The 21,227-nt window shown below is 49.0% G+C and overlaps 1 protein-coding gene across 2 annotated transcripts in view; it reads left to right on the top strand.

The window, feature by feature from the left end:
* Positions 1 to 21,227, top strand: part of ITGA9 (integrin subunit alpha 9) — a 311,106-nt gene that overhangs the window by 178,781 nt on the left and 111,098 nt on the right. For both annotated transcript variants that reach the window (XM_037148217.2, XM_037148216.2), the window contains exon 17: positions 3,781 to 3,857. In XM_037148217.2, coding sequence (XP_037004112.2) covers positions 3,781 to 3,857 — 77 coding nt within the window. The remainder of the gene's footprint in view (positions 1 to 3,780; positions 3,858 to 21,227) is intronic.

Here is a 21,227-nt window from a genome sequence, read left to right on the forward strand (position 1 = left end):
GAACCATTCCCCAACTACCCTGTACTTCCTGGCCTTTTGATTTCTTTATGTCGTCTATCACAGTTTGTCATAGTTTTGTCTAATTGCTTTTCTGTTTCCCTTACTAAGGGAGCCCCGTGAGGGCAGGGATCTATTTAATCTCATTTGCTGTTCATCCCGAGAGCCCAGCATGGTGCTTGGCAGATGCTCAGTCAGCCTCAGTGGAAAGAGCCCTTCTGAAAGCACACATGTTATGTAGGTCATCCTGCAAAGGTTGGGCGTCATAGCTGAGTTTCTTCACTAGCAGATTCAGCAAGCTCTTTAATTCACAGATGTGTGTTCCCTGAGCTAGCAGGGAGTTCCTCCCAGCCAGGAGAGCGCGGCGTGTGGTGTGGAGGACTTACCTACATGACGGGACGCATGTGCGTGTATGAATCTCCCTTTCAAAAAACCAGGTGGAGGAAATACGGCCAGTGAAAGAAAAGCCATTGGCCCGGTAGAGAATACTCCCTTTACCATCTTTCAAGTGAAGTGAGCTATTTGGCTCTAGTGTTAATGTTGAACTATGTTGAAGCCATAACCTTTAGACCTCCCTCCATCGTGCTAGAAGTCGCCGCCATCTGTCACTCCCACCCCAAATCCCTTAATGCCTGGAATGTGGGCATATGGCCCGTGGCCTGTGAAAACCACTGGTAGTTTAGCCTGGATGGCAGGTAGCACTTTCCGGGCTGGAATGTCCAGCCAGCTTGAGATGCTGTTACTTACAGCTCTGAGCTTTATTTTCATGATCATATACAAGGTCTCTGCCCCAGCATGGAAAAGCTGGGGTGCTGGAAGGGGCAGAAGAGAAGAGAGCAGAGTAACTCCAGATGCCAGAGCCAGACAGGTGTCAGAGCTCATCCAGTCTGGGGGATCCAGACTGCGTATCCGGGTTCAGGGGAGCAGTTTGGCCCAGTGCAGGAGGAGAAGGGGTGTTCGAGGAAGAAGTTTCCTCCCCCTCCCATCTCAGTTTTAACCAGATCAACCCTGCTTTCACACTGGCATCAGTGTCTGGGTAATCTTTTCCGAAAGGGCACCTTGGTGGAATACGCACTGAAAGCATCTCCTCTCAGGTACTCCTGGGGGAAACAAGAAGCTCAGCCTCCTCACCGACCAGAGGAGTCTTGTCTGTGTCCCTGAGGCTTCCCCTCCGAGGTTAACCCCTCGAGCAAAGGAGAGGGGACTCCTGCCCTCAAAGCTCAGGCTGTATGTTACACTGACCTGTCAATTTGCAAATTTTTTTCTTCAGCGTTAGGCTTTATCTTTGTAATTTATGGAAACGGGGTGTTCTGCCCACCCTCCAAACTTTTTTTAGAGGAAGAATTTGTTTCCCCCCCAAATTTTCAAGCCCATTGGGTTTCCTTCTGCATTGCCCTGACTTATTGAAAACCTGGTCTACAAACAAATCGCGTGTGTGTGTGTGTGTGTGTGTGTGTGTGTGAACGAGGACTCACACCCAGTGGCCAGTCTCTGACTGGGGAAGAAACATGAGCCCCTCCCTTGTTTTCTTCTGAGATGTTTTTTCGGAAATCACACTCAAGGCACCGATACCTGAGCTATACCTGCGGCCCCCTGAGGTGGTGTTCCTGCGGGGGGTGGGGAGAAGTCTGGTTGGCCTGCTCTTTATTTTTAGGGCCATCTTTCTCACCGATACTGGACTCTCTCTGGCTCAACAGCTGTTCGCCCGGCCGCTGGCATAGTTTCCCTTTACTCTGGCAGCACCAGCCCCTTCATTTGAACTTGTCGGTTCTGTTTTCTGCCTCTTGTGACTAATTAGTAGCAGTTTTTAAGAAATAAAGCTACTATCGCCAAGTCTAAGAAACTGATCCTCCTCTGGCCCTGCCAGCTGGAATAGGTGAAGAATCCCACTTTCTATTAGATCAGAAGGGAAGACTTTTTTTCCAGTGCAGGTTTGGGTCGGAGAAATGGCTGCTCCGAGGCCCATGCGCCCGGTGAGGAAGTCAGACTGTCTCTCTCACCTGTCACCAGGGGCAGAGTGGGGTTTTGTGGGGCCCGAGGCTTCACCGTCTGGGTGCAGAGATGCTCTTGAACAAAAAAAAGTAAAGTTGTGGATACAAATGGAGGGTCAAGAAGGCATGTCTGTGGGGGGACCTTCGGACTCCCGTTTGACTAGCGTGGTGGGAAAGCTACTTTTACCTAACCTCAAAAAGCCGCCTTCGCTTGCCCGAGATATTTGTGGCATCTTCACACCCACCTCCTCCTGTTTTCTCCTTGGCCAAGGGGGCAGAGAAAGCACCAACGTCTTAAACTGAAATCTCCTGGAAAGTTGGCGTTCTCCTTGCCCCCAGCAGTGTCCAAAAGCACACGGGGATTTTCTCTGTTTGCCCAAGGCTTCTGTGAGTTCTCCCCCGCAATCAAAGCAGGGAATGTTGGCCGGGACACTTTATTCTTTTGTAAATATGACACAGGAGTACGAATTTTCATAGGCAGCATTGCTCCATCTGGCCGGGTCTAGACCGCCCATTGGCCAGGGAGTTTGCTGGAGTCCACGTTGGCGCTCGGAGATGCCACCTGGACTTACCCGTGGGATGGCATCGATCCCCTGGAACTGTGTTTGGGGGCGGAGGGAGTGACAATGAAGAAGTTTAATAGTGCATCAATTACAACTAAAACATGGCAACAGGCTTCCTCTTCAGAATCCCACTGAAACCCTCAGAGCTAACTAATGGTAGCGAAGAGCCTCTGTCAGTTGGAAACACAGGGAGCCCAGGGGCCCTAGATCGGAGACATCAAAGAGGGGGACACCAGACCGAGGGACGGGGAGACAAGCCCGCCGTGTGCCATAGAGACAGCTGCAACTCCTCCCAAAAGGCTGCTTTTCCCAGCCGACCCCCACAGATAGGCGCAGCTCAGGCCCCTCCATGAGCCCTCTGGAAAGACAGTGGTTCTGCACAAAGAGCTGTAGGCTCCACCACTGGGCAGGGCTTTGGCCAGCTAAGCCCCATCTTTTGATTGATTGATTGATTGATTGATTGATTGACTTTAGATAGAGAAAGGGAGGAAGAGAGGGAGGGAAGGAGAGAGAAAGAGAGAGAGGGAGAGACATTAACTTGTTTTTCCACTTATTTATGCGTCCGCCTGTGCTCTGAGCGGGGATCAACCCGAAACCTCGGTGCATCAGATGATGCTCTGATCAACTGAGCTGCCCAGCCAGGGCCTCGAGGCCCAGTGTTAGTTAGAAAAAGAGCACTGTGCTCGCTACTGAAGGGAAAGGGTCCCTTTGGCTCTCTCTGGTGCCCTCAGTGTGATAGTCTAATTGCCGCTGACTTTTCCCTTTGGAGCTAAAAATTAGAATACGACCCCATGGCTCAGGCAGAATGTACCTCAAATATAGATTGTCTGCCTCCCCAAGGCAGCAAGCAGAGGGGAGTGACCAGGCAATAATCTTAAGAATTCTTTACTCCACTGATTCTTATTCACTTACATCTGAGGGCATTGAAAGATATTCTCAAAGATGGAAAGGGCATCTACCCTGTGCCCTTCTTGAAAAATCTACTCGAAGAAGCACTTGAATGGGATGAAAAATAAGCCAAGTGAGGGGTGTGCTCTGCAGGTGGGACCAGGGTTTCCTCGGAGCCTTCGAAGGACCCCCCAGCCAAGCCAGGGAGTGGGCTTCTGGGGGGGTCAGGGGCTTGACGGGCTCAGGGAAGGGTTCCTGCTGATTTGGAAGAAAATATTTGGCTGCTCTTCACTCATTTGTCATTAAGTCCTGTGCCAACCCTCCTGTTGTGTCTTTCACAGACTGTTTTTGAAAGGAATTGCCGTTCCGAGGACTGCGCTGCGGACCTGCAGCTTCAGGGTCAACTGTTGCTGTCCAGGTGAGTCAGCGATCCTTTCTCAACACGGTTCTGGAACATGGTTCTGGAAAGTTCCTTTGTCTCGACTCCAAGCTCAAAGTCTGAATGTGCAGATTTCTCCAACGGAGAGGGTAAATAAAGTTGGTTACAATGATATTTTGTGGTTTTAAAAAATGTTTATTATACAGTATTTTAACAGCAGCTATTATTTGGGGGGGGGATAATTTGGTTTTTGTTTGCAGCCTCACACACCTCACAATTTAGTCTATATTTCTAATTTCTGTGAATATTTGTGTTTGTGTATTTTATGTTTCCTCACTGTATTAAGTTGAACCATATGAAGTTGCCAATATTTAACTGTTTGGGACAATTCACCATGATCGAACTGATCATTATACAAAGGTTCTTTTTATTTTTTCCCCACACCTAGCAGTGCATCTGCTTTAACAACAAGTAATTGTCCCGTGGCAGGAGGGGACAAAGCAGGGGAAGGCTGTCCGGATCCAAGTGAGCAGACAAGCTCTATTGTTTCGAGGTTCCCTCCCCCAGTACAAGAATCCCCCAGGCTGACGGTGAACCCCAGCACACGGAGGCCTCCCATTTCCCCTTTGTCAACCTTGTGTTCCAGGCTTCTTTTGGGGATGCGGGCGCTGGCCCTGGATCACTCACTTAGCCACATCTCGAAGAACGGTTTCCTTTCCAGACAGTTCCTTCTGAAAGATCGTTTGAGCCTCAGGGCCAGGAAGCCCTTCCATATGATTTATTACCATTTCTCAAAAATAGTCATCCCTTTTGATAGTTATTCTCTAAAGTGCCATACTCTGTCTTTTATTTGTACTTGTGAAAGTTAAGTTTGCATGGAATGAAATACCCCCTCATGAATGACTACCCTAAAACACTTATGATGATGAATGTATTATTCATCAAAGGGAAGTAATACTAAGATTCTTTTTCTTTTGTTTGCATTTATTGGGTGAAAAGTGATGTAATCCCCCAGGACCCACACACAAATATTCCTCCAAACCACTTAAACATTAATTAGCATTACTTTTACCTAGAACAAGAGTGGTAGCTTAAAGTTCCAGATGTTTTTCCAAGCTTAGAAAAGCACTTCAGACTGATGAAGTGGATGTGGGGGACTTCTATCATTGGTAAGAAGGACCTCCTGGAGCTACTGAAGACACCAAATCTGAAGAAGGTTTGTACATGATCAGGTCATTACTTTTAGTTTATAAATAGGTCTTCCAAAAAAAGTGTTTTATGGAAAAAGTAACTTGAAAGAAAAGATATGGATTTGTTTTGTCTTGAGGCAGACTGTAAATGTTGGCCGTTTATTTTGGATTATAGATAAGTTCATGTGGTGGGAAAATGCCCGCTTGTTCCAAAGTTAAATATTGGGTTGGGAAAGTCCTGATGTTTTTGCTGCCCAGTAGTGGATGGTCAAATCTAACTCTGTTGAATTGAGCTTTTCATATATTAAGATGTGAAACCCACAGCTTGTGATCAGTGAGGTACTTTATGCCTATAGCTGACTCCACTTCCACAACTTTGCCTCTTAAGAGTATTGTTGGGAAACAGTTCTGCTCTGTGGGCCCAGTAATCAGTGATGTGAGAACTTGTGCGGTGGTCAGGACCCAGACCCTCATATGTATCAGCTAGCGGTAGCCACCAAATGTGCTGCATGACAAACCACTTCAAAACTCCATGGTTAAAAATAGAAGTCACTTATTCTCAAGGGTCTGCATGTCAGCTGCATGTTGGCCAGTCCAGGCTGGCTTCAACTGGATCTTGGTTGACTTGCTCATGCATCTGGGGTTCAGCAGGTGGTGGGTTGATCTCAGGTGTGGGTGACCCAGTTCATCTCTGCTTCTTCTGTCTTTCATTGTCCTGCTGCAACCAATAGGCTGGCCTGGGCACACTTTCCTCCTGGCACGGTAATTGTGCAAGAGAGAAGGGAGAGACACGCAACATCTCTGCAGGCCTAGGCTCAGAACTATGCATTCTTACTTCAGCCTTGTTCTATTGGTCACAACAAGTCCATGGGCAAACCCAAAGTCAAGGGACAGGAAAATATGCTCTAGCCCTTTAGCAAGAGGAACTGAAAAGGCACACAGCCCTGGCACAAGTGTAGAGAGGATGGCAAATTGTGACAATAATGCTGTCTACCCCTCCTGCATAAGGAATGGGGTCACTCTGTCTCTTTTCTGATGCCCTTTCGTTTTGGGGCCTATTTTAGCCTTTCTTGCAATTCCGTCTTTCTAGAACTCAGGAGACCTAGAGAGACAGGCAGCAGAGACTTTCTGAATCTCAGAAAGCAGTGTTCTTGGAGCAACACTCTGAGTCTCTCCTTAGGATAACTTATTTCTAAGGAGGCCCCTTGGTCTCTCAAAATAGCCTCTTGGCTGCATCCCCCATTAAACCTTTCTTATACCCTTAGGCCCATAGCTGTCCTCAGAGGTGCGACCAGAGAAATGTTTCTTGGTAATTAGATTGATAGAGATACAAAACCAAACCTGTGGTTTCCATCACATTGGATTTCCCAGACCTTCACATAGCACCAGACACATAGTGGAGGAAGGTACATGTGATCAGTAAACTGGTAGTGGGAGCCAAGATCTGGATTTGACTGGCCAAGGCTCAGTGGCTTGAACTGGAAGTAAGCTGCTTTGGTTATTATTTAGTTCCCTTGGTTCATTCCTGCCTGGGCTGGGATGCACATTCCTTCATTGTTCAAGCCAGGGGAGTTCTGGGCACCAGGCCCCTCTCCCAATGTGTACGGCATGGGTAGGAGGTGGCGTCCTCCAGCTCAGTGCTTAAGAGAGGTGGGAGGGTCATTACAGGGCCATGGAGCAGCTTCTCAGCAGAGGAATTAAGGGGAATAAGGAAGGTCCAGGCATCTGGGCAGAGAGCAAATGGGAGCAGAGCAATGGAAGTACGGGGAGCTGGATTCCCATGAAGATCCGCAGGGTCTGTGGGGATGGAGGTGGTCATAGTGAGTGATGAGGAACTGGAGCACGGGAGTGGGGAGGAGGGTGGAGAGAATGAGAGAATGGTATGGGTCATGTGGTCCTCTACTCCACTCAGCGACAGTGTATTCCCACTGGAGCTCTGCATCAGCTATTATCTCAGCCCACCTTAGTTCTGACATCCCTGCCTTGGGTCCATGCTGTGGCCTTGGTCTTGGTGCAGGAGCACCCTTGGCAAGACTGGACTTATGAGAGATGTTGTGTGGAGCTCCACCATGGTGCCTCCCCAAGGGCTTCTCGAGGGCCATTTGAACACAATGTTTGCCTTTTGTGCTGTCCTTGGAGCCCAGCTCTCATGTTAGCTGTGACTCGCTGTACTGAAAAGCTGAAGCAAAGGGGTAGCAGAGAAAGATCCGTCCAATGACTGGTAGACGGTGCCGTACAAGGTACCGTAGCTCAAAGCAGCCAAGTTCCCACCAGTCTGAGGAGACTTTGTCTTGAAAACACAAGCGGGAAAGACAACTGGGAGAGCTTGGATCAGCCAGAGTGACCAGGGGCTGAGCCAGGAAATGCTCTCTGTGACTGGGACTCAGGGACGTTTTTATTTTTTTCTCCAGAGAGCATGAATCCTGGCAGGCCTGTTATCTCCTAAAACAGTCAACTTGTCCATGAAAAGTCCACAGTCATTAAAATGGTCTTGAGGCTAGTTTTAAAACATGCCATTTCCAAAAATGTCCAGGAATGGGGAGGAAGCTGTATAGATAGTTTCTGTTAAACAGGACTGAAAATTCCGTTGGTAAAATGACCCAGCTACATTTTGTTTCATCTGTCGGAATACTCACCGTACCTAAGAATGCATCACAGGTTATTAGGATAAAGCAAGAGAAATATAGACTGTGGCAGTTGAGCTAAAAAAAATATTTTCTGATGTGTCCCCTAAGAGCCCAGTGGAACATTTTGGTGCCTCCTGGCCAGCCAACTGCAATAATGGAAGAGCTCTTAAGGGAGGTGAAAAGCACGGTAGAATATTTATGAAGTTAGAAGAACCATCTAGTGACCGCACATAACGGTTCTCTGGTTGTAGCCTTACCCATGCTGTTATCACAGTCGGGGCGGGGAGCCCAGCGAATTTCCCAAAATGCTTGGCTGGGAGATGGGTATCTTTATCTACGAAGGATCAGGATTCAGGAGGAGGCTCACTGCACTCAGGGAGCTATTTAAAGTGGGAAACAAATCGTTCCCCTTCTCAAAAGTGGCGGACTGGCAAGAATCATTAACTCCACAGTGTAGGGTAGAAGTAACGTCTTGTTTTATGAAGGGGAAGAGGGCCGTGGTTATGGAGCACCTGCATGCACTAGGCACCCGACAGAATCCTCAGTATACATAACCACACTGTAGTGCCTGCCTAGCCATGCAACCCTGGGCAAGCTCCTGAACGTCATCTCTGGGTCTCTGTTTTCTCAAGCGTAAAATGGGAGACATGAAAACAACCCCTTATACAATCATTTGGAGTATTTAGTGAATTAAAGTACGTGGAAGTGCTCCCCAAAGTGCTTGGCATATAGTAAGCCCTCAGGAGATGAGAGCTAACGTCGTTTCATTGAACCCGGAGGAGTTCAATGTTATCACACTGGTTTTAGTAGGGAGGGTACAGAGGCTGGGACGCTGGGTTACTTGCTCAAGGGCTCATGGTGGTGGAGGAGAATTAAAGCTGGAAATGTCCGACTCTGCATCCTGCTCTCTGCATGTACCTGGGCCCCAGTGGCTGTTGGGGTGTGATGTCAGCAAGACCAAGGCTGGGGGCCTTGGCAGGGAAAGTCCTCCTCTGTGTGAATAGCCCCAATTCAGAAAGGAGATCGATGGATAAAAACATCAGTTATCAAAGATGCCTCCCACCCACGCCACTCATGCTCCCTGATGGCTGTCTCACCTGTGGGGCCCTGTTTGCAGCTTTTCTCTCTGCAGATGTTAGGCCCCGTCCTGCTGGGTTGGTGGCAGTCCCTGCAGGAGTCATTGCATCCTTCATCCATGTAGGTGGAATGTTCTCTCCTTGGAGAGTCTCAGATTTGACCATGAGCTTGTGGGGCTGGCATCTCAAGAGTTCCCTCAAATGTAACAACATCATCATCACCATGATTATTATTATTACTATTACCATTATTATTGAAGGAAAGAAGGAAGATGCGTGGGAACTGATCAGAAACCTAGAAAACTGCTGCACGGCCAGAATATTAGCCACATGATTTATTTATTTCTTGACTCCTTCACTTTCTACCCCAGATCAGTAGGAAAAAAATAAAAGAAAATTTGTTGATTGGGAGCAGCTGGCCTTTGTAGTTGCTGTTTCTGGAGTCTCTGGAAACAGGAACGGTTCTCTCAATGGGGTGTCCCTGAAGGAAAAGCGAGATGCCCCCACGAAGAGAACTCCCGGAATGAGAGACGACGCCCTGCTCATCCTCGCGTCCTCCCGGGATACGCGTTCCCTCTGATGTGGCTTCCCTACAGGAGGCAGCAGGTGTCCCTCCCACGTTTCAGGGACACGTGGGTGCTCTTCTGTGGGCATTACCTAGGCAGAGGGTGTGATGTAGGCCCTGGGGAGGTGATCAGTAGAGTAAGGCAGACAAAGAGTCGTTTACACGCTGGAAGGGGCGCCGAAGGCTGCGGTGCCCCTCGGGAGTGCGTGCTTCCACTCACCTGGCAAGAAGTGACGTGGTGCTAACGTATCTGTTTATCTGACAGATAGCGATGGAGTGTTTGGTCTGTGTGCACCAGGCTCGGTGAGAACAAGTGCAGATAAAGTACTGCATCATGTTATTTGTCTAGAAGGGGAAACGCACGTGAAAACAGTAACTAGAATTCACTGTGATCCTGGAAGCAGAGGGAAGAAACACCCCACTCTGTCTGAGTTTGAGTTCTCCCAGACTCTGAGACGAGGATCTGAGGTTAAATGATTTCACTGAGAAGTGCAGGGGACAAAGGCAGGGGGGTAAAGGACTATACAGGGAAGCCTACCCAGAGGGTGCAACGTAACACCGGTGTACCACTTACTTATTGCTGTGTAACAAGTCACCCCAAAACATCATGCCTCGTGAGTGGACCAACCACCATTTATTTAGCTCCAGATCCTACGGGTCAGCTGTTTAGGCCCGGCTCAGCTGCCTGGGTCCTCTGGTCTCCCGCATGGGCTGCAGCCAAACTCAGGTTGGCTAGGTGCCTCTGTTTGTGATGATTATTAGCTCATTGTTGGCTGGGGTTTCGCCTCTGTCTGCTACATGGTTTCTCATCCCGTAGCAGGCAAGCCCAGGCTTCTTTTTTAAGAAAATTAAATGTATTGGGGTAACATTGGTTAATGACAATATATAAATTTCAGGTGTACAACTTTATCATCTGTATACTCCATCGTGTGCTCACCACCCAAAGTCTAGTCTCCTTTTGTCACCATATATTTGTGACAGGGGGGCTGTCACAAACATAGTGGCCCCTTTACCTTCTTATTCTTAGAGTGTACAAGGTGCAAGGTGGGGCGGTGTCTAAAAACTAGAGCAGCAGTGAATAATGCCTCCTGAGGCCTAGTTTTGAATTGCTATCGTGTCACTTTTGCCACATTCTATTGGCCAAAGCAAAGTCACAGGGCCAATCAGATTTAAGGGATGGGGAAATAAACTCTACTTCCTGATGTGGTGAGCTACATGCCACGTGACAAAGGACATGTGTAGAGACAGGCTGTCCATCAGCCCATCAGACACAGCTACCACAGGGAAACGCTGGGGATGGTTTAAAACACACCTCAAAATTATTGCCCCTGAGGCACGAAGGGGCAAATACAGAGTCATTGGGTGGGGACTACCCCAGGGTTGGGTGGGTAGGAACATTTAATTCCCTTGGCTTCCAACCTAAGACAGTAGCCTTGTCTGGTCCTGGGAAAAGGCCCTTATGTACAGAGATGCAGGCACTGGCAGGTCAGAGTCAGGGAGAGCATCTGAAACACCCTGAGGGGGTAGCGAGGTACAAGCGGTGTCTGCTACAACTGCTTTCTCAGAAAATCTCGGTTGGTGAGTTTACCCCGGAAATTACAGCAAGAGTGTTAGTATCACCTTTGGACACCAAGACTTCTTCCCATTAACTCCCTGACAGAGCTTTCTTTCCTTGTCTTGCCAAACACCCACCAACTTTCTCCTACCGTACTTGTCTGCGTCTTGTTCCTTTTCCGCTGCTTTGCCAAGAACAGCCACGTAGTGCCTGTGTGCTGAAGGGCATTTGACTTTGAGCAAACTCGTGAGCCAAGTACAGGGCGCTTTGTTCCCACTGAACTGAACACAGCAGATGAACGATGTGTCCGCAGCACATCCGAGGCAGAGGATAAGACCTCTGACCCCTCCGTCATCCTGGGAGGGCCCTGGGTGGAGCCGGGCCACACAGCTGTGTTTCTTTGGAGGCCTGGCTCCAGCTCAGCCCTGGGAGGAGCACAGATGGTAACCCTGTGACCCTGAGACACCCCCTCCATTGTCCTAGAGAGTAACTCAGGCAAATGGAAACAAGCCCAGCTCACATGTTCATCGTGGTTGGTAGTTTTCATGTACATACTTGGAGCCATGGCATTTCAGGTACAGAATAGGAAGCTGACAAGCAGGGATTTGAGTCACTTATCCAAGGTCAAAAAGGAAGTTAAATGGCAGTGGCAGGAAAAACACCTGCTGGGAAGTTCCTGAGTCCAAGTACAATGTTCCCGCCCTGCCGCCCTGAGACCCACGGTCTCACTCCTTAAATAGCCGTGGCAGCTTGGGGAACCTGGCCTGTCTCTTGACCCTGCTGAGATGTGCTGCTGTCCAATTTAGGAAATTCCTTCCTATTTCAGGGATGATCTGATTTCCTCAATGGCCTACCAGCCACAAGCGCGAGGCTGGGACAGTGGGCCGCCACCCTAGGAACTGACCTTTTCCCCTTTTTCCGTTGGGGGAGTCACTTCACTTTTAGGGGACCCCCCCCACATGAGCAGCAGAAGTCTATCCCAACAAATACTGGATTTCAGGGACAGCCCTCCTCCTGTTGAGCAGACAACAATGGAGATTTTCCGTGTGGATGGTGAGAGCATGGGGAATCCATACAGGAACACGGAAGGCAGGCTGAGGAGTAACCATGGCAACCACAGAAGAAGCTGGGAACGTGCTCATAGCTGGCCTCCCTCCCAAGCAACCTGGGAAGGCTGGGTCTACCTCACAGGTGTACCTAATAAAATTTTATTTGGTAGTATTTTCCTTGGCTCCCAAATATAGCCAACCATGAAAGGTTTTATGTGTAAGCATCTCTCCAGCAGGGTCAAAATGATATGGCTGTTATTTCCTTCTCACTGGTCCCGCACCCTAAGGACCCATCCAGAGAATATAGCAACTGGATTGCGCCCCCTTCTCAAACGGAGAGCAGGCAGGGAGCCCTGTGCTGCGCCTTCGCTGGGATTCTAGCAGTTCATCCTGGGCGACTGTGTTGTTGGTCTCTTGCCACGGACACTAGACTCACCCACCCCCAACAGACTCCGTTACTGTAAGGACAGCCAAATTCCAAAGATGCGCAGCGGGTTTGTCTTCCGAGGTAACCCCTCCTCCACACAAGTTTTTCTTCTTGTCATGCACACACCCTCTCCTCTTACCTTCTCTCCCAACGGTGTTCAGAGCCGCCTGATGTAACTGCAGGCAAACGGGGAGGTGGCCCTGCCACTCTTCACGGATGAAAACCTGAGGATGGCTGTGGCTGAGGAGCCTTTCTCTTTGTCCCCGGTGGTCACTGGTCCCACCCCCCAGACAAAGGTGGCGACTCCGAAATAATGCAGACTGCCCGGGAATCACCGGCACTGATGTTGCAGTGAGATGGGAGGTACGGTGTGAGGAATCTGGAGCTACCAGGAGCCTTTTCCCCGACTCCATTCCAGGCTGATGCGGACCCTGACTTCTGGGGTCTGCCACATTGTGGATGGAGGAGAGGCATTCACACGGACCACGGGCTCCAGTGGAGGAAAAGGGACAGCATGGCTTTTCTCTCAAGGAAAGCAAAAGCTGCCATGACAGGCCTTTATTGGGCTTCTCAGCACATTACATGATGGTCCTCATTTACTATGCACAGGTTGCCTTAGGTGGTTACCTTTTACAGAAAACAAAGGAGCTAATGCTGCTAATCACATCACAGAAGAGGGATGTTTGCAAATGAAAAGGGAAAAGTAGTTGAACTGGTTACGCTCTATACTGGGGAGTTTTAGCATGGATTTTAGGAAGATACAGTAAGCACTTGCTGTCTCAGTTCAGGGTGAGGGTGTTTTAGCAAAAGCAAGTCTCAGAGTGGCCTAGGTACAATGCAGGCCTGATTCCCCACGGGAGAACCTATCCGTGGGCATGGGTCCTGTGCATCTCTGAGTGGGAGCTGCGCCCACGCCATGCACAGTGGTCTCCTGCACAGGCAGTCTTGAACCAAAGATGACCAGGCTGGGCGCAGGCTGCTGGTGCCCTGCCTGGGTTCCTTGCCAGTGCAGGTGCCATGTTCCCAGCTGCTGGCTGCTTAGGGCTCACAGCTGTTCTGCCTCTGGTCTGGAGAATGGCCCTCATGTCACGAGAGTTCTCTTGCTGGGAGGTGGTCTCCACCCTGGAGCACCCTTCAGCCATGACTGATTGATTTGAGGTACCAAAAGCCAGCCCCCCCCTGTGTCCAGTGCGGATAATTCCACGCAGTGGTTTGTGCCCCAGAGCCCTGGTGTGAGTCAGGCCAAGGCTGGACTCTGCCCAAGACCTCGGCCCTGAGCAGCTCCTGCCCCGCCCCTCCGGCTTCCCTCACCCGCTGTTCCTCGTGACATGTCCCATTTGAACCCTGTCACAGACGGCTGTCAGAGGACCCAACCTGAGACCCTGTCGAACTTGGACCTCATGTTTTGCTTGCTTGTTTGTTCTCAGACCTCCTGGCCAGGCAGTCTCATTCCTTTTTAGGACTGAGTCCCAAAGTGAAACCAAATCTGATGTCTTTTTTAGATATTAATGGGGAGGAACAGTTGCTGGTGGGTTTTTTATCTGCTCTCCTGAAACTGGAGGGGTTTGGACTTTTTATTTCATTTCATTTTACTTGTTTATTTAGCCTCACCCAGGGACATACTTATTGATTTAGAGAAAGGGGATGGGAGGGAGGGAAACATTGATTGGTTGCCTTTCATAGGCACCCCGACCGAGAACCAAACCTGCAACCCAGGCATGTGCCCTGACCAGGAATTGAACCCACCACCCTTCAGTGTGTGGAATGATCCCCAACCAACTGAGCCACAGCAGCCAGGGTAGGGTTCGAGCTTCTTAAAAACCACGCCTTGGAGTGATGTGTAGGAGGTCCCTTCAGGTGGCGAGTGAGACTTTGTGTCTTCCCAGGGATCTGCTGGTTGCCCCTTCCCTGGGACTTCATTTTTCAAGAGGACTACCCCAACACAGCGGACAACAGGCAAGGGAGTGGCGTTGTGCCCATCGGCTTTCAGGGCAGAAGGTCCTCCCTGGTGGGAACTGAGGGAACACGTGAAATTCAGGCGGAGTCGTTGGCCCTCCTCGCCGGGAACACTGGGCTGTCTTTCGAGAATGTTTTCTGTGATAACGAGACTTGAGCCAAGAGGTGAATACCACTGCGTTGGTCAACAGTTGTGTTTCTTTAAGAAACAAAGGAAAGACAGATTTTTGAATTTCTCATTTCTTTTTCTCGTGTGGGAGAGCACAATTTAACCTCCTAAACCAAGAAGGAGAAGATTCTCCTTTTCGCTCCGTCCTGGCCGACTTCCCCAGTTTTATGATGACTCACTTTAGTCCAGGGATAGTGGGATTGAGACGAATGAAACCAAAGCATCACAGACACCTTCATACTCACCTTTTAGAAATGTCATTTGCACCTTTCCTCCTGGCGTTGCCATCTGAGCATGCTGTCTCTCCCTCCCCCTTCGTCCACATGGCCTCTCTGTCCCATCACTGCGCCGAGTCCCCCACTGTCACCTTCCTATAGGACAGAGGTTCTTAACCTGGGTCCGTGTCCCCTCGGTGATCTGTGCCTAGAATTCTGTGGGCTTGGATAGGACAACAGTCGCATGTTTATTTTCACTGACTTTGGATTGGAATGGAGCATTCTATCCAGTTACAAGTGTAGATGGCAAAGCATGGGAATGTCAGCAGGACCTGTGACTATCACACGTAGACTCTGGCGTTTTCATACTGAGCTGCTGTACTGAAGACATTTCAAAACAGCATTGACATGCGTCCTGACTTCACAGGCACAGCAGTCTTACTAGTGTCATTAAAAAATAACATACTAGTAAACCACACGTTTTTAAATATAATGATCATTGTATCTTTTGTAATTGGTTTCTTTGTAATTCTATTTTTCATTTTATGCATCTAAAAACAGCATTTTGAGCCCTGGCTGCTGTGCCTCGGTGGATTGAGCGCCAGCCTGCAAACCCAAGGGTTGCAGGTTCGATTCCCAGTCAGGGCACATGCCTGGGTTGCGGGCCAGGTCCTCAGTGGGGAGTGCACAAGAAGCAACTGCACACTGATGTTTCTCTCCCTCCCTTCCCCTCTCTCTAAATATAAATAAGGACAGTATTTTGAGGTGGGTCCATTCACTTCACTAGACTGCCAGGAGTATCTGGTGGCACAAAATCAGGTTCAAAAACCCTGTTCTAGAAGTTTTCCCTGAGTATGGGGAAAGATACCCGTTGGAGAAACCAATGTTTTGCTTTGCTTCGGGAGTCGATGAAAGATTTTTGTTCTAATATTCCGAACTGGGACTTCATTATAAAGTTGTCGTCCTGTTCTCGTACTGATTAGGAAGTAGCCATTCATTTCTCGCCCTTGGTTTATTATTTATTAAAGGCACAGGAAACTCTTCTTCAGAGCTTTGATGAGCTCAAGAAACCTAGTGCTTCAGGCCCAAAGCAGAGACACACTGGGCCAGGTGGTGAATGCGGCAGCCACTTTACGGACCCGTGGGCCTGTTCGTGGTGGCTTGAGGTGCCGAGGTGTGTGCACCCTTATTTCCACCCTCAAGACCTCCAGAGGTCCAGGGGACCCAAGAGGAAAGAGCTCTTTTCTCCCTGCCCCTGGGACTGCTCACCTCACGGGAAAAAATGGTTCCAAATCCAGGGAGGCTGGTAATTTCAATGTGTTTTATTGTCTGTGACCATTTACATCCCCCATTTGGTTCTTGAACTAGAATCGGGGGAAGATTAGGGCCACAACAGCCAGGGAACGCTGGTGACCATGCTGACTTGGTCCTCTTGAGGTGTCTGGCCTGGCAGCTTCTGTGATCTGCTCATGTGCTCCTTGCATTTTGAGTGTGTCAAGTGGCCCAGTTCAACAGGCGGCTGGTGTGTGACATAAGGTGGCACCGTGCCATTGCTGGGTCAGGCCATACATCACTGCACACCATCCCTGTCTTATGACGTCAGACCCCTGAGCAGCCCACAGAGCCTGGGAATTCCTCTGCCCCCTGAAGTATTCTTTGCCTTTAATCCAGTTGTTACAGTGAGTGAACCTCTCTGATTCGTTCCAGATGTGCTAAGATTTAGTGATTCCGGAAATACTCCCAAAGTAAAGGCTGATGAGGATTTGAATTCCTCTGTTAGCTGGGAACCAGCGATTCCTTTCACGATTAAACACATGGGGCCGGGGAAGGAGCCCGAGCTGCTTGGAGGGACGGGAGGGCCCTCTGGCCTCTCGAGTCGGCCTCATTGTAAAGAGGACGGCCTCCGAAGCAAGAACGGGTTCTGTCCCCACACAAGTTACTAAAACACGCTGGGGCCAGACCGAGGCTGATGACGTCAGAGAGGATGCAGGCCTATGACTGTTGAAAGTAATATACATTAAGTACCTGAATGTTGCTAGGGAAACCACTATTTTGGCTCAGGTAACCTTAGTAAATGCTTTTCTGGCTTTAGGACCATAAAGCTGGCCCAGGTGGGTACATAGGAGGGAGACAGAGATATTTCTGGCTTCATGTAAGTGCCGCTCCAACCAGAAACTCAGTCCCAGGCACCATTTCCCTGACCCGCTGTAAACTTTAATTGACGTGCCTCACAGAAGTGCCTCCGGATCCCTACCCGGAGTTAACAGCCATATGGGTCTGTTCGGCATGATTAGAAGGGATTTAGGCAGCACAGTAAGATGTGAAGCCCATCTCCAACTGCACGGCCTAATAACCCGCTGGTGGAAAAAACGAAAACCTCATTCCACACGCACATGTCGTTCAGTGATTGGGTTAGGCAGTGTTCAAGGATGTGAGCAGTAGGAACATTAAAGCTACTTAAAATTACAGGCTCAAAACAAAAGCAGAGATCAATCCATGTAAACTGTTGCTCTTGAGATTCTTTTTTTAAGCTGTGTTTGAAAGTAGACAAATATCCAGTAGGTGCTGGTCTGGGACAAGCCATGTACGCGCATTCAACCCGGGGATTCAGCTGAAGTCCAGCCAGGCCAGGGAAGGGGAAGGGCGAGCAGGGGAAGCGACGGTAGGACCCCTGGAAGGGAAGCTGAGTGGGGGCCCAGGGACGTCGGGGACACCTGAGCAGCAAGCTGTCCCAGATGCGGCCCCGTGTGTCGATCAGAGTGAGGGGATCCTGGGCCAGTCAGCAGGTGGCTCAGGGCTGAGGCTGTGAACCACAGGAGGCTGCCCGAGGCCGGGCTTTATGTGCGGCCATGAGACTGAGAGCTGAGCAGAAGTAATAACTCCGCCAACGCTCTTGAGGATATGAAAAGATAAAATAAGATTAGGTTTGATTTTTGTCACTTTTTTAAAAAATTTATTTTAATTGTTCAAGTACAGTTTTCTGTCTTTTACTCCCATCCCAGCTCACCCACCCACCCATCCCTCCCCACCTCCCTCCCATTTCCACCCCTCCAGTTTTTGTCCATGTGTCCTTTATATTTGTTCCTATAAACCCTACCCCTTTTTCCCTGAAATTCCCTCCCCTCTCCCCAGATTTGATTTCTTAATGTATATTTAGAATCTCGCCTTTTGGTACAATACCCTTTTCAGATATTTCTTGGTCCTTTTTTTAACAAAAACTTTTTATTTAAAAAATAGAAGTTATATCTTTTTTGGTGCTCTTGGTTAGTGAAAAAAAAATTCCTTTAGTATTTGTCACAATAGCTAGAACCTTATAAATCAGGAAACTTTAGTGATTTTTTTATAGCAGTGAAAATAGGTATCTGGAGTCTAAATAATTTCACCTATCAATAAGATCTACAGGAATGGAGAGGAACTGCACTCATTCATTCCAATGAGCCAGCAACACAAAACATTTCTTCCCGCCCCCCCCCCCCCCCCACCCCCGCCCCCTGCCGCCACAGAAAAGAGACATTTCAGAGCAGATCCTGGAGCATTCCCTGAGAATAGATACCTCTGTAGCCTCCAGCTGTACCTTATGGTTTCCTTGACCAGACTTCCGTCCCATGCAAACGTCTTTGTCTTGGGGACAGGACAGCTTCTCCAGCTTATCACAAGCTGAGGGGAAGGGACTAAGAACCTGAAAGCATGGGGCGTCACACTCGTGTGTCCAGAATTTGGCGAGGGCCTTCACCCTGGCCCCTAACCCCTAAAGGCTGACTTTGGCAGTTTTCTTCTCTGGGGTACAGAAATGCTGGGGTTTTGAGAATGGGTTTGTGTGTTGTTGGCCTGGGTCACTGACTTTCTGTAGTGGAGTCAGCAGCATCATGGAGGAGAGGCCTCTGGTCCGGCTGTTGGGACGCAAAGGCTACTGTAAGGACTCCAGGGGGTTGGGGAGCACCTCTCAGATGCAAGCAGTGGGCTTGATTGTAAAACCTCTCAGCCTGTAGGGGCGAACAGAAGCTGAGGAACACACACCATAGCTACGTTCCGGGACACAGTGGTGTGAACACTGTGTGCGTGGAGGGATTGACCTAGCAGAGATGGGCTCAGAAATTGTGTTCGCTGCCATCTGTACCTTCCCAAATTTATCCCTAGTCATTCTCTCCAAGCGGGTTGCACTGGGGAAACTCAAAGTAGGTACCCCTCAGACTCAGCAAGGGTACTGTTGTCCTGTGTGTCTTACCTCATGTTTAGGGCAGGGATAACGTTCAGAATAATACGACCTTCATGGCCCAGGCATACCTGCCTTTAACAGCACTTGCCAGCCGTGGACAGCCAGTCCCACACCCCCCAGGGATAACGCACTGGCGGTCAGCCCTGGGTAAGGGGCGTGTTTGGTCCCCCGCCAAGACATTTGGCAGGGCTGTGAGGCCTGTGTGGGCTGGAACCATTGGTAGACATGGAGACTGTGGCACTTGAGATGGATCTTTGCGACAGTTGCTAAAGAAGGAGAGGGACCAGGATGTGGCTCACAAGGGGACCGCGGGGTGTCTCCAGGGCCTGGGCCCCTTCCAGACGTTCAGAGGTAAAGACATTCAGAGGTAACCGACCTCGCTGGCTGGCTCCGCCTCCCATTCATAAAGCTGCGACCCCCCTCTCCCTTTCAGAGGGCCCCGCAGCAGTTGCTGTCAGCGTGTCTGCATCCCTTTCACCCTGGCGGTCAGCTCCGGTGATCTGCATCTCTGCCGGCTCCGCCCACCAGGCAGGAGGCACTGGGAATGGGTGCTCTTCCTGCCCCGCAGCAGCCCTCAGCCGGCGACTGGGGGCTGCTGCGCACAAATCCTTCCCTCACCAGTGAGCTGTGTTGGCACAGGGTACAGCTTTGGGGCTCAGATTTTGGCGAAACTCAGAACTACTTTGTGGGGCACAGAAGCACACATGTGGTTCACTTTTTCTTTTGTGACATTTCACAATATTCATTACATCATTTTATAAGCCAGTGAGTTTTAGAAGCTAAATATTTTAAATTTCATTTTAAAAGACTCAGTTTTATTTTTACCTAAATGTGTTCTTTTCCCTAGACCTCCGCTTTGCAAGTAACATGAGCAAATAGGTACCGTTGAAGAGTAATCACAAATCAAACATATTTATTATATCGTTGAAAGCAAAATACATAGAATTTACTGAGAATCTTGAATAGTCCTGACCAATGGAAATATAATCCAAACCACATATGCAATTTAAAATTTATGGTAGCCACACCGAAAAATTAAACTGGAACCCATAAAACAAATTTTATTTAATATAGCAAAAATCACTTAAATATGTAATTAATATTTAAACAATGCTTGAGATTTTTAAAAATCCTTTTTATTTTATTGTGCTATATCTTAGAAACCTGATGTGTATTTTACACTTCAGTGCAGACCTGCTACATTTCAAGTGCTCAAAGCCATATGTGGCTAGTGGCTGTGACATTGGACAGCCCAGCTTAGACCTAGAACATGCACTTCTGCGTTGTCTCACCCAATAGGCGAGGGAGCTGAGGTCATTCTACACCAGTTGCCGTCAGTCACTGGCCGCAGGCTGCTACAGAAGCTGTGGGGGCTTTGCTTCTTCGTCACTCTGCTGGTCTGCAGAGAAAAGTCCGTCAGCAAAAGATGGGGATGCTGGCGGATGGAGTGGCAACCTGAGCAGGCTGCAGTGATAAACCCCAGGAGGCTACAACCTCCTGTAGCCTCCTAGGTTTTATAATACCCTCACTGTGGTGTCTTGTTGTTTGTTAACAAATACTTTCAACACCTCTGGCATTGGCGACTCGAGATAACATGGTTAAGTTCATGAGCCTAGAGGAGCAACTCAGAACGTTGGTATTTGAAGTCCATGGGAATCTGTGTGCATTCCACGTATCTTCCTGGCCTCCCCTTGTTCTCACTGCTAAGGATGTCCCTTTCCTGCTCCTTCCCACTTTATTTCTGCGTCACCTCCTTTTCTTTATCTGTTAGTCATTGTTTGCTGTGCCTGGAATGCACTTCCTGTTTCTCTGCCCTCCGGTTTGTTCCTCATTCTTTAAGATGTGGCTCCGTTCCTCCCTCTCTCGGGGAACTTCTTGGGATAACTTCAGTCCACAGCGATTTCTTCCCCCTGGATTTCTCTTGCACCTTGTTCTGCACCTGTCCCTCAGCATGACTCGCATTCACTTCGAGGTGCATTTCCCTCACATCGTAATCAGATTACTTGGCCCTCTGTGTTCCTGTCCCTCATAGGAAGACGTCCCATGAGAAACTGTGGGTTTTATGGGGTTTTCCATGTTTGTGAGTTTAAGCACCAACAGTTGAAAAATTGATAGTTGTCAACAAAGCCCCAAGGAGAGTGCCCAGCAGGTGCTCAAGGTACCCAGAACCATCCTGAACAGCCTCCACCAATTCCAAGGGAAATTGTCCAGAGCAAAAATAAGCACTTCAGGTAGCTTTGTAAAGAGATGACACCTTCCGATATTCGAACCATTGTAAGTGCTAAGAAGGCAAGCACAATTTTACTTTTCTTCTTATTATAGCCAAATAAGCTTTCTGTGAACTTTATACAGTTTCGTTGTATT

The sequence above is a fragment of the Artibeus jamaicensis genome, unplaced genomic scaffold (genome assembly GCF_021234435.1).
Source record: "Artibeus jamaicensis isolate MK-2021 breed Jamaican fruit bat unplaced genomic scaffold, CSHL_Jam_final contig_519, whole genome shotgun sequence".
In the NCBI taxonomy this organism is placed as follows: Eukaryota; Metazoa; Chordata; class Mammalia; order Chiroptera; family Phyllostomidae; genus Artibeus; species Artibeus jamaicensis.